The 11,686-nt window shown below is 40.7% G+C and overlaps 2 protein-coding genes across 4 annotated transcripts in view; one reads left to right on the top strand and one right to left on the bottom strand.

Moving 5' to 3' along the window:
• Positions 1–1,807: 1,807 nt before the first annotated feature.
• On the bottom strand, positions 1,808–8,995 carry rragcb (Ras-related GTP binding Cb). 2 transcript variants are annotated; one of them, XM_082521498.1, is made up of 7 exons: positions 8,472–8,995; positions 6,021–6,224; positions 5,732–5,931; positions 3,486–3,600; positions 3,255–3,397; positions 3,032–3,177; positions 1,808–2,883 (listed from the first exon to the last, which is right to left on the bottom strand). In XM_082521498.1, the coding sequence occupies exons 1-7, from the start codon at positions 8,649–8,651 to the stop codon at positions 2,726–2,728; spliced, it is 1,146 nt and encodes a 381-aa protein (XP_082377624.1). In that variant the 5' UTR covers positions 8,652–8,995; the 3' UTR covers positions 1,808–2,725. The 2 variants fall into 2 exon arrangements, with proteins under 2 accessions (XP_082377624.1, XP_082377625.1); XM_082521499.1 differs by lacking the exon at positions 8,472–8,995 and adding an exon at positions 8,013–8,084.
• Positions 8,465–11,686, top strand: part of ppt1 (palmitoyl-protein thioesterase 1 (ceroid-lipofuscinosis, neuronal 1, infantile)) — a 10,395-nt gene continuing 7,173 nt past the window's right edge. Inside the window, exons 1-3 of one of the 2 annotated variants that reach the window (XM_082521500.1) lie at positions 8,465–8,555; positions 9,752–9,874; positions 11,060–11,169. In XM_082521500.1, the coding sequence (XP_082377626.1) occupies positions 8,537–8,555; positions 9,752–9,874; positions 11,060–11,169 (252 nt within the window). In that variant the 5' untranslated portion in view covers positions 8,465–8,536. Of the gene's footprint in view, positions 8,556–9,003; positions 9,084–9,751; positions 9,875–11,059; positions 11,170–11,686 lie in introns of those variants that run through there. The other variant, XM_082521501.1, reaches the window with a different exon arrangement.

The raw sequence follows: 11,686 nt of genomic DNA, 5'->3' as shown, positions 1-11,686 counted from the left end.
TTCATCCATCAAACACAAATGAGGAGCTGAGATCAGCTTTAAAGCCTGCACACACACACACACACACACACACACACACACACACTTTCTCTCTGCGCTATCTTTCACCTTACAGTATTCGGTTTCTTCTGAGTTTTCTCGGTTTGATGCATTTTTTTTAATTTGTGGTTAGAAGCAAACTGCAGGGTCCTGGAATAAAAGACAGAGGAAAATCCTGGACAGCATGATATCATTTTCCCTCTCACTGACCTTCACTTTCCACAGTGGTGAGCAGGAGGTCTGGGGACGATTAGAGGGTTCAGCTGTGGCTCCATCCTGCCATTACCCATTACATCAGGATGTACACAGCATGGTATGATGAAAGCTTTTACTTATTTACTGGACCTGTTGATAGATTTCTGTGCCTCAGACATTTTGGCTTTTTATCATTCATTTAATTTGAACTGACCGAGCTAAATTAGGATGAAACTCTTAGATGCAAATATGATGCCATCTGCTGTTCAGGCTTCATAGTTACAGCATTTCAGGAGAAGTGACATTAAATTTAAAATAAATTAAGTTAAAAGCCTGGAAAATATACCTGTAAACCTGTCTTCACCTAATATTTCTTAACTTCAAGTCTCTGGAAGCGTAATACTGCCATTTAAATTAAAAACACATGAGAAATAAATTAAATTCGTGTGTTTTTTTTCCCCACCACCTGCTTTGGTATACCAGAGAGGCAACAAGACAAGCCCCCAAGTAGATTTTGCAGGTGGTGTCCACAGACCATTGCTCTCTCCTTGCCGCTCCTGCTTGATTTTTTTCCTATTTCTGCTGCTACTGGTATCACAACATGGTACCTGTAGTCCAGCTCCTTCATCCACATGTGCCATCATAAGAATAGGACGTCATGTTATAGTGTGACGATGAATTATTTGTGGTAAAAAAGAGCAATACAGATGTGATGTTTGCTTTGAGAGAGTTGATGGAAAAGTATAACGAAAGTCAGAAAGAGCTGCCCGAGTCTTTGTCGATCTAGGGAAGGCACGTGACAGCGTGCCAAGAGAGGAAATTAGGAGTGGCAGAGAAGTATGTGAGGGTTGTGCAGGATATGCAAAAGGACCGACAGACAGACAGGTTCATGCAGATCGGGTCAGAGTCCCTTCTTGTCTGCAGTGGAGGCCGACAGGCTGACAGATGAGGTCAGGCAGGAGACTCTGCGCATTATGATGTTTAGAGATAACATTTCGATCGGTCGTGAGAGTAGAAAGTAGGTGAAAGAGAGCCTGGAGAGGTGGAGGTATGCTCTGTAGAGAAGTCAGTAGACAGGTGGAAAAGTGAAGCTATGAAGAGCAGAGATAGTGAAGGTAGGGGAGTTTAAACACCTGGAGTCAACCATCCAAAGCAAGAGAGGTGAAGAAGAAAGTGCAGGCTGGGTGGAGACAGCAAGAGTTAAGTGGAAGGCTCACTCAGTGAGGCATGTTAGCACACAGGAGGTGGAAAACTGCAGCTTAGGCTGAGGAGTGTGGAGAGTGCTCAGAGTAGCATGTCAGAGAGGCATGGCTGAGATGATTTGGACATGCATGATGAGGAGGTATAGGAGATACACAGTGAAGGAGGTCATGCAATAGGATGTAGGGATAGAGTGAGATGATCTGTGGTGGCGACATTAAAGGAAGCAGCTGCTAGTAGAGGATTAAACACAAGTGCAGCCCAGTAGCTTATGAGTCTGTTTACATTATAATAATAAACCTTAAGTTTCCCCATTATAATTAAATGTCTTGTGTGAAGTGGCATCTCTTACACAAAGATAACAGTGACTGAGCAAAGTATGAAAACATATTTTATTAAAGATTTATGTACAGTAATGAAAACACATCTGCATGGCTTCTGAAACATCATTCAGGTCCCACTCAGCGCTCACACAGAAAACCTCAACATCTGCTACAAACAGTTTGGCCTACACACTCATCAAGCTACAAAAGTCCAAAGGTTTGGCAGGCTGTCCGAGTGAAACCATCGTAAGTTAGTCCCAGACTCCATTAAGACCAAAACACCATCACCCTCTCTGTTAATCACCCAAGGCTGCGATGGTGTAACTGGCACAGTTTTGATTGGAGGAGATCCATTACATGTCATTATCAAGGAAACACACAGAAGAATGAACATGGTGCTCCACAGGCACAGGAGTATCCCCCCCCCTAAACTTAAGGATTACTTAAAGAATTCAAGATTTCACAGCAAAGCGAGGAGGAACAAGGAAGGAGTGTGTGCTCCTGCGGGATGTGGAGGAAATACACATTCAGATGGCTTTAGAGCATTTCTACTTAAACTGGGCCACAAGTGTTTCTACGTTCCAGAGTACTGGCCGAGAAGGTAAACACAGTTGACTGAAAATTTGAACATTTCTGCAGGATGGCAGAGAAAAAATACGATTCGTACGCGACAGTATTTCCCGCACTGGGCAGAGCGCATTCTCAATCATGGCCAATGCGTTCTCTCACAGTTTTCCAGAAAATTATTCAGATTCAAAGTAAATCCTCTACATCCTTTGCCCTCGTTCGGCCTCTCCACCAAATTTCGTGACATTCAGCCGAGTAGTTTTTTCACAATCTTGCTGGTACAACAGAAAAACTCTCGCGTTTGATGGAGGAACCACGTATAGATAAGACTCTGTGAAACGTAAGAGTCATCGTTCATCAGCCTCACTGGACTTCATGTAAACCGCAGAGTTACGGCCCCTCTAAACATCACTTCCATTCAGAGAAGCATATTTAAGGCTTGGTTGGCTGTTGCTGGACGAGCTCGCTGGTCTCCAGGCGGCACCGTCGTTCGAACTGCCGACTTCAAACACTTCGTGAATGGCTTTTCGGAAACAGTGAAAATTGTACTCTATCAAACCTGCAAAGAAAATTAGTGAGCATGTTTACAATTGTGTATAGTGTTTGTGTGTTTATTATGTGAATTTCTTCAGGTTTTTACACATTTACGTAGGAAGATTTTCCTGATAAAGCCAACACTAGCAATTACAAAAAATAAAAGTACACACCTTTCCTCTCAAAGCTCTCCTCTCTGAGGATGCAGACGAGCGCGAGGAACTTCGTGACCTCTTTCAAATAAAGCACTGTGGTGTTATTGAGCTTGATGATCGCCAAAGACTCTTCATCATAGGCAGAGCCGCTGCCGTCCTCCAGCCTGGCAGGCAAAGACAAAAGCACCTCTAAACGCTGCTCTTCGCCAAAGCTCAAAACAAATCTGATAGCTTTTCTCACCCGTAAATGCTGGAGATGTCGAGGACCACGTCGATCATGTCGCAGCAGAGTTCGTAGGACTGCATGTCCACGGGGGCGCTGTCTGTGGCTATGTAAATCTTGCTACTGACATCGAATAGGAAGGCCTTTTCAATCCCGGAGTGCTGCAAAGCAGGAGGGATGTTTATTATACGAAAAAGAAAATACAATTAGGCTTCTTATTGTGGTTCAAATAACATAAATGAAACATACAGATATGAAAATGTTCAAAAGGTTCTCCAGTGTTGGCAACTGAGGAATAAGCTTCTGGACGACTTTACTGAAGGCCTCGAATATGGAGTGGTCGTAGATGCTGGTCAGGTAGAAGCTGAGGACACAAAATAAAGACGACGAGACAGTTACCAAAACTGAGATAGAAGCTTTAATTTTAGCTTCTGAGCACGTCTGCTTTCCAAGGGTGTCTTAAAACCTTTGAGGCCTAATTATCACCACAGATGACTGTAACTCTAACTCTAAGCATCAGAATATATAACATCTGTTCTTTTTAAAATGTTCTCCCAGGACTGGGCAATAGGGCTGGGTATCGTCACTGATTTCTAGAATCGATTCAATTCCGATTCACAAGGTCCCAAATCGATTCGATCCACGATTCGATTTAATTCGATTCGATTCGATTTAAATCTGGGAAATTTTGACAGTCAGAAGTATAATTCAGATCAGAACATTTACATATTTTTGTATCTATAAAAAGGAAGCTGACACTCGCAAGACTTTATCCAAGGTGTGAGCATCACAGCAGATGCCTTTGTGTCAAAGTAGCTGAAGATAAAACACAGAAAAACATGAAGGTGGTTTGCCTGGCCTGGGATTTTATAAAAATATTCTGCAGTACATCAAAAACGAAAGAAAACCATTAATTAATGAACATTACCTCTGACGTTACAGCGGTTTTATTAGACACACGGCTAAGCATTTTGCATTTTGAATAATATTAAAAAGTTTAAATTTGTTCAGTATTGAACAGCAGAAATGAGGTTTTCTTTTCGGAAGAATGTAAAAGGGAAAAAAACAGCGGCCGACAGCGCTGTAAACAACAGTAGACTTGTGCATAACAAGCAAGCGAATAATGAAGAAAGCGAAACTGTTCGAGAGAGAGAGAGAGAGAGAGAGGGTGGGAGGGAGAGAGGGGGAGGGAGAGAGGGAGAGAGAGAGAGAGAGCTGCGCATCGCAATGGAAGCAAAACAGTAAAAGAGTGAATTCATGACGATGTTTATGTGAAGCGTTTGGATCTTCTTTAGCTGCTGGTTCGGTCAATATTGTTTGGAGAGAGATCAAACTAACAGCTTTAGAATCAGCGCATAAAGGGCGTGAACACAAAGCGCGGACCCGGATCAGCGAGCTGTCGGCTTTCAGCCCCGACTGTGAGAAAGGCGACATCTAACTGATTCTGATCCGCGGGTCGCGCTGTGTGTTTAAGTCTATGTGCAGAATCCCTGTACCTGCTCTCATTTACTGTTTGGTGGTTCTTGAAATTTTGTGAGATGTCACCAGAGATTCTGGCATTTCGGACAAAATAAATTTATATTAAAAAATCGATTCAGGATTTTAATGAATCGATTTTACGTTATCCAAGCCAGAATCGATTTTAATCGATGAATCGATTATAAAAACCCACCCCTACTGGGCAATCAGGTTACAAAAGAACTATTTAGAAAGAAAGGACTAGGGTCAGGTTTGAGATGAGGGTCAGGTTTGGTAGACCTCACAGTTAAAAGATTGGCTGTGCTGTACTTTCAACAACAGAGAATCCCAAAATTGAAAACTGAATACCTACCCCTAAAATAGTTGAATATTTGCACGATGGCTCTGACTAATAACTTGAGAAATCTCAAATACTGTATCTGTATTTGTACTTGTCCAATCTTAAATGTTCACTCTATTGAAAATACAACAGAAAGTGATTCATTTAGTTGAAAATTTTATTTAAACAACAACAACAACAACAACAAACAGAAAACAGAAACATGATCACCAGCTTTTGGCCATAAACAGCTAATGCTACCCAGTCATATGTAAAGTGTTACAGCCAATGTGTGACCGACCTGTCACTGGGACACAAACTTTAATAAAATACAAAAGCAGTAAATTTAGGTCAGAGTAGTGAATAATATTACAAACTAACCACCTCCTGTTACCACTTTTAATTCATTTTTTTTATATAAATAAACACATTTATATAAACATGTAACTGTTCATACATGTGAGCACTTTAAAACTGAATTTCTGTTATTACTTCAGCCCACCTGCAGTACCTTTTACAATCCACCAGGGGGACCCACACTTTAGGAATGACTGTGTTAGGGGACTAACTGGACAGTCTATCACTGAATGGGATCAGTCTTAGCTGTCTGACTTACTAGTATGAATGCTAAACTACACCTTAACCATGACAAGAAGCTCTGTAGTATTTCACCTGTGTAGACACGTCAGACTCTCACCTGAGGTGAACCTTCTCCAGGCTGGCATCTGTCAGGTCATCGTTGGCCCTCTGGTGAATATCTCTCTGCGTTTCGATTTTGTGGTCGTCTGACAGACCGTCTACTTTGTGGATGAACACCTCAAAGTTGATGTCTGGATTCACTTTGTAGGCTCTGGATACAGTTAGATGTAACCGGCTGAGAGCCTCCATGTAGTCATCCTGGTAACAGAAGACAGGATGTGCTGATTTAGTTAACACATGATTTAATTCACCACCCAAAGCACCAAGTCACACTTAAGTCACCGTACCTGAGCGTCGATGACAAAGATCAAAGCACCAGCTCCCTTGAAGATCATCTCACTGTCAAATGTGGGGTCGAAGAAATCCACCTGGCCGGGGAAGTCCCAGATCTGGAAGTTGACAAAGGAACTGCCGGAGATGTCATCTTTGTAGATTTTGTTGGTGCTTTCGAGGAATAAAGTCTCGTTGGGTGACATCTTGTGGAAAACAACCTGAGTAGTGATGCACAAAGATTACAGTTACTCTCAGAAATTTAAACATCACCAATTTGCTACATTCAGATGAACAGATTCAACTTTTTGGGAAACGACAAGTAATGCACTCAACCACCATGAACTGTACGCACACTCACCACACAGCTGAAGAAAAAGCATGCTGAAGCGCGTTTGAAGTTTGCTGAACAACGTTTAGACAAGCCTATGAAATACTGGGAGAATATAGTCCGCTCAGATGAGAGGCAAACTGAACTCTCTGGATGCCATAATACACACCATGTTTGTCAAACGCCACTGCATATCACCCCAAATACACCATATCAACAGTAAAGTTTGGTGGTGGAAACACCATGGTGTTCTGGCATGCTTCATATAATCAAAGTTGGAAAAATGTACTGAGACATTCTTGATAAAAAAGAAACAAGGGTGGACGTTTCAGCAAGGCGATGATCCCAAACACACAGCAAGGAAACTCTCAGGTGGTTTCAGAGAAAGAAAATAAAGCTGCTAGAATGGCCCAGCCTAACACCTGACCTGAATCCAAGTGAAAATCTATGGAAAGAACTAAAGGTCAGAGGTCATAGAAGGGGCCCACGGGATTTGAAGACTGTTTGCTCAGGCGTGATTCTGGCTCATTCATGTGACTGGTTTCTCCACACAGGAGGCGCCTAAACTGTCACAGATAAAGGCTTTTGTACGAAACACTAAATCATTTTCAGTAAGCGTGTTCAATAATCTTTTCTGGGGTCATTTCTCATTATTACACATAATTGATGAACATCTATGGTTTCATGTCTTTACATGTCTGAATTGGATGGGTTGTTACTGACATAATGGCATTTAGAAATATCTATATATTTAGAAAATTGATGATGTGTTCAATACTTGTTTTATTCGCTGTAAATATATATATATATGTCATATTGAAACAAACTCCCACATTTCGACTGGCTTTAGTTCTCAGAAGTCACAAACTTTTCTAACATGTCGTCCGCTAAATCCTGGGTGAAAAACTCCAAGTCACCACAAAGTCACATGCTATGCTGATTTTTGAGGCCTGTGATGAAATCTTTCACAAATAAACGGAAATGCAGCAACAACAAAGACTGAAACTTTTAATGACTGTGAAACTGGAGGAAGATGGAGTTCAGAGAAAGGTTAAAGTGGGAAGAATGACGTGGAACAGCATTCCAACATCCTGAATTATCAGTTATCAACATCCTTATTATGAGTGGTCAGCACTGACCCCTCACAGCAATAAAGTTGTTGGTTGGAACCCCAGCTCGGGCCTTTCTGTGTCGAGTTTGCCTGTTTGGACTTATAACAGATATATGTATCTATGGTTAAAATGTGACTTGTAGTCTAAAGCACTTTGAGTGGTCACTAATACTGGAAAAGCGCTATAATAATACAAATCCATTACATAATGGATTCTGTTAGACTGATCCAGAGCAGGCTGTGTTGTTCTTGATCAAAGGCAACAAGGCTCAGCTGATTATGCTCTTTAGTTTCATGAGTTAAAGGCTCCCTTTTTTGTTGCAGCTTTACACTGCCTAGAGATCAGAAAGAAGCTGAAATACTTAAAACATTAAACTTCTGCATATGTCTTGTTGAATTGAGTTGACTAAATCCATAACAAATGAAGCTGACAATCAAAATTTTCATGTGACTTATTAAGAGTCATTTCTCACCACTACCCTGGATCTAAAGGTTTATCCACCTCTCAAAGCTAACTTTGGGGTCGCCACCGTGGATCATCGGCCTCCATCTCAGCCTATCCCTAACCTTCTCGTCTGTCACACCAACGCGTCCTCCTCCACTACATCCATGAAGCTTTCCTCCTGCCTGGCAGCTCCACCTTCAACACCCTTTTCCAGCCCTCCTCTGCACATGCCTGCCACTCTAAATCATACAGCATTGCAGGTCTCATTCTCCATCTTTTAAATCACAGGTGTCGAACTCCGGGCCTCGAGGGCCGGTATCCTGCAGGTTTTAGATGTGTCCTTGATCCAGCACAGCTGATTTAAATGGCTAAATTACCTCCTCAACATGTCTTGAAGCTCTCCAGAAGCCTGGTAATGAACTAATCATTTCATTCAGGTGTGTTGACCCACGGTGATATCTCCTTTAGGTGTACATGTAACCAAACTGTTTCCTTTGTTCGCTTTTTGTTTACTATGAACTCAGAATTTTCTTGTCCTGTGGTGATCTGGATGGTGTTCGGGGACAGATAAATGACCATACCTTCTGTATAGAGGACTTGCCGCTGCGCCGCAGCCCCATCAGCAGGATCCTGGGTTTATCAGCTGATGTCGGGCTCTCCTCAAGGTCTGACACTTCCACTCCATAACCAAAACTTTTGGGGAACGACCCCACGACGCCGTAGCTCCCCGGTAATGTCGTATCCTCGTACTGAATATTCATCCTGTCCTTTATTATCTCACTTGCTCGTTCTTCTTCAATTCCGCCTCAAGCCTCCAGAAAACTCGCTGAATAATCCGAGCAGGAATGCTGTTGTCCAGGAATTTCACAACGAGCTAGCATGGCAAGCTAAGCGTTAGCAGGTAGCTGGAGTGCGGTATTTAGGTCTCAAAATAAGAGGCCAGATGTTAGAATATCCATGTGAAGCTTGCTACACAAGTGGACATAATCTTCAGCAATCCTAATACAGGCGTAAAGTTGGTTAAATCAAACTAAATGGATAAGAAATGACAAAAAAAGGCTAACTTTAACGTAACTTGGAGATTCCGCCCCCTTTAGCTTTTAACCCCTCCCCTTTCACGTGATTGGTTACACGCTCCAAACATTATCATGTGACAAGCAGTCCAACAGACAAACAGTAAGGATACGGAAGCGGTGAGTAGTGTTTTGGGGGAATTTTGGACATCTTTTATTTTATTTAATCTAACTATATTTACATACATATTTTAAAGAATACGTTGCGTAGATTTAAACCTTTGGTACAGCACCAATGCGCTACTGCATATTCCAAAATGTACGTAATAAGTATGCGTTTGATGTAAATCATGTGCTCTTTCGTTTGTAGTTAGCTTGTTCGAAGTGACATGAGGATAATTCATAGACGCACTTATAGTGAGCTGAGTTTCTAATACAGATATAAATATACCCGGGATGACCAGCTCTAATAAACTGGAAGCTCTGGGGATACTAGGAAGCACAGGGATGATTTCCTGTCGAACATTTTATTGTACTTTCCCATTTATTTGATATTCATTCACATGCAAGGACCACTGACTGTATACAAACATACAGCAGATATCTTTTGACAAACATGGACCAGTGCAATTACCAACCATGACATACAGGGGTTTAGAAAAAAGGTTAAATGACAAAGGGGATTTGTAATAAATAAAAGCATACAGCATTTAACTGAATAACAGCAAATATTGCTTATATAGAGATAGCATTAATAAATTCATATTGCCGAGAGATTCCAGGGGTCTGTTATTTCTTGGATGTTGATAAAATAGGAAAAACTAGTTCATTTTGTTTCCATGTGTCAGGACTCAGAATGGCAGCTGTCCTTTTGTGTTTTCTCCTGGCTGCGCCAGTGCTGCTTGTTACCTCCAGCCCAATTCATGACTCCGACAATGGGACTGTACCACTAGTGCTCTGGCATGGGATGGGTAAGTGACTCTGTTCTCCGTTACTGTAGGGATATATTGGAAAAAATCTTAAAAATGGCACCTTTATAGTCTTCACAGAAAAAAAAATTAAGCATAAGCCACCTTTCTGAAACCACACTACAAACCAGTATTCATAATAACCATAAAAACACAGTACACCAGCTTATGAGCTGATGCAGAGTGTTTTAAGTTCCAGAGACATATATAAGGGGTTGCTGACTGTTAAAGGTCTGATATGTAGAGGCCCATGCAATTGTGTCATTTGTTTTCTAATTCAGTTTTTCAATTCAAGTACTGCAAGTTGTTTAATCAAAACTATGAACGAAAATTTATTTTATTGTGGACAAAATCACAACCAGATTGATTTATGAAACCATGAAACATCCGGTGTTCCTCTTTTATTTTGGCTTAAGAAGCTTTAAGATTGAAAAAACTCACCCAACTGTACATAGTTTCTCTATTATGTTTAAACTGAGATGCACATTTAATCTTCAGCTCATTTTTCCACAATATGTAAATAGAACTGAATAATTTGCATGTTTTTATGTAAATCTGCCATGAAAAGGATCTTTAAAATCTCATGTGTGGTAATTAATCCTGTTTTTTGGTTTGTTTGTTTGTTTGTTTGTTTGTTTGTTTTAAAAGATGCATCCACAGATGTGTAGTTATTGGGATTGTGTTGTGTTTTACACAAAATAATCTAGAATAGTACAAAAAAAGTTAACTGTGATGCCTTTGCCCCCACTGTTCAGTACACATTTGAATAACTTACCTTGGTAACATGTGATTCATCGATTCACGTCACTTCCTGCTGACGAAAGTGAAAGCCACATGTTTACAGCAACACTGCAGTGAGATAAAAACCTGAGCTGTAATGTGAGAGATGAGGATTGTGCTTAAAACTGATAGGCTGCTCATTAAATCCTATACTAGATGGAGAAATCCCACCTGAGGAAGTGAAAAGAAAAACACTTTCTCTTCTTCCTCAGGCAAAAAAAGACACTACCTCTAACTCAGAGTGCAGAAGATTTTAGAGCTTAAACCAAAGAAGACTGTGCTCTGCACTGAGCCTCTACCTGATTTATATGTATTTAAAATAAGCCATAAAAATACTGTGGATATGCCTGATTCCCTTCAATAAAGTTGGACGATAAGGCTTGTGTTTATTTGTATTTTCTTCATCAGGTGACTCGTGTTGCAACCCTTTGAGCATGGGCTATATAAAGAAAATGATTGAGCAGGAGATCCCAGGAGTTTACGTGTTCTCAGTGATGATTGGGAAAAACATAGTGGAGGTAACCTCACGCTGTAAAGACATTTATGAAAGTGAAAATATTTTCTGTGAATAAAATGGTCTTTGCATTAGTCACATGGTAATGTTAGAACAGTTCAAGGAATTTTCAGGTATGAATTTGTATTTTTGGGCTCTACGTTTGCGCTGTTCAAAATAATCCTTATTTTTACCTCGATGCATCTCTTTGAAATAAGATAGTTTAGCTCCTCCCTATATAAGGACAACTTTCTTCTGATTGGCTGCCCCTCATAAACAGAAGGTTTCTGGACAGAGATGACCGTATTACAGAGTCACGAAGAGAAACAATGAAATATCTGATTTCATTGTTGGAAGCTTTAATTTAATATGAGCATGCAACCCAAAAACACCCCATGAAGTTTTCTCCTGTGAATCATCAGGAAACAGACGAAATACCGATCGTTGCTTTTTTAATTCTACATCATAAACATTAAATTTTGCAGCTTTGTGCCTGAAAAAATGATATTTCTCATTATATTAATGCTCAGAGCTCATTAAAG

This window comes from Aulonocara stuartgranti, assembly GCF_965226115.1.
Source record: "Aulonocara stuartgranti genome assembly, chromosome: 22".
Taxonomy (NCBI): Eukaryota; Metazoa; Chordata; class Actinopteri; order Cichliformes; family Cichlidae; genus Aulonocara; species Aulonocara stuartgranti.
The sequence above is the reverse complement of the archived record's forward strand: the minus strand, read 5'-3'. Positions and strand labels throughout refer to the sequence as shown.

Coding starts and splice junctions, on each gene's coding strand:
- rragcb (XM_082521498.1), bottom strand. CDS start 8,651: ATGAATATTCAGTACGAGGATACGACATTACCGGGGAGCTACGGCGTC. Junction 6,225..8,471: donor GCAAGTCCTCTATACAGAAG/GTATGGTCATTT, acceptor ATCACTACTCAG/GTTGTTTTCCACAAGATGTC. Junction 2,884..3,031: donor GGAGAGCTTTGAGAGGAAAG/GTGTGTACTTTT, acceptor TTTTCTTTGCAG/GTTTGATAGAGTACAATTTT.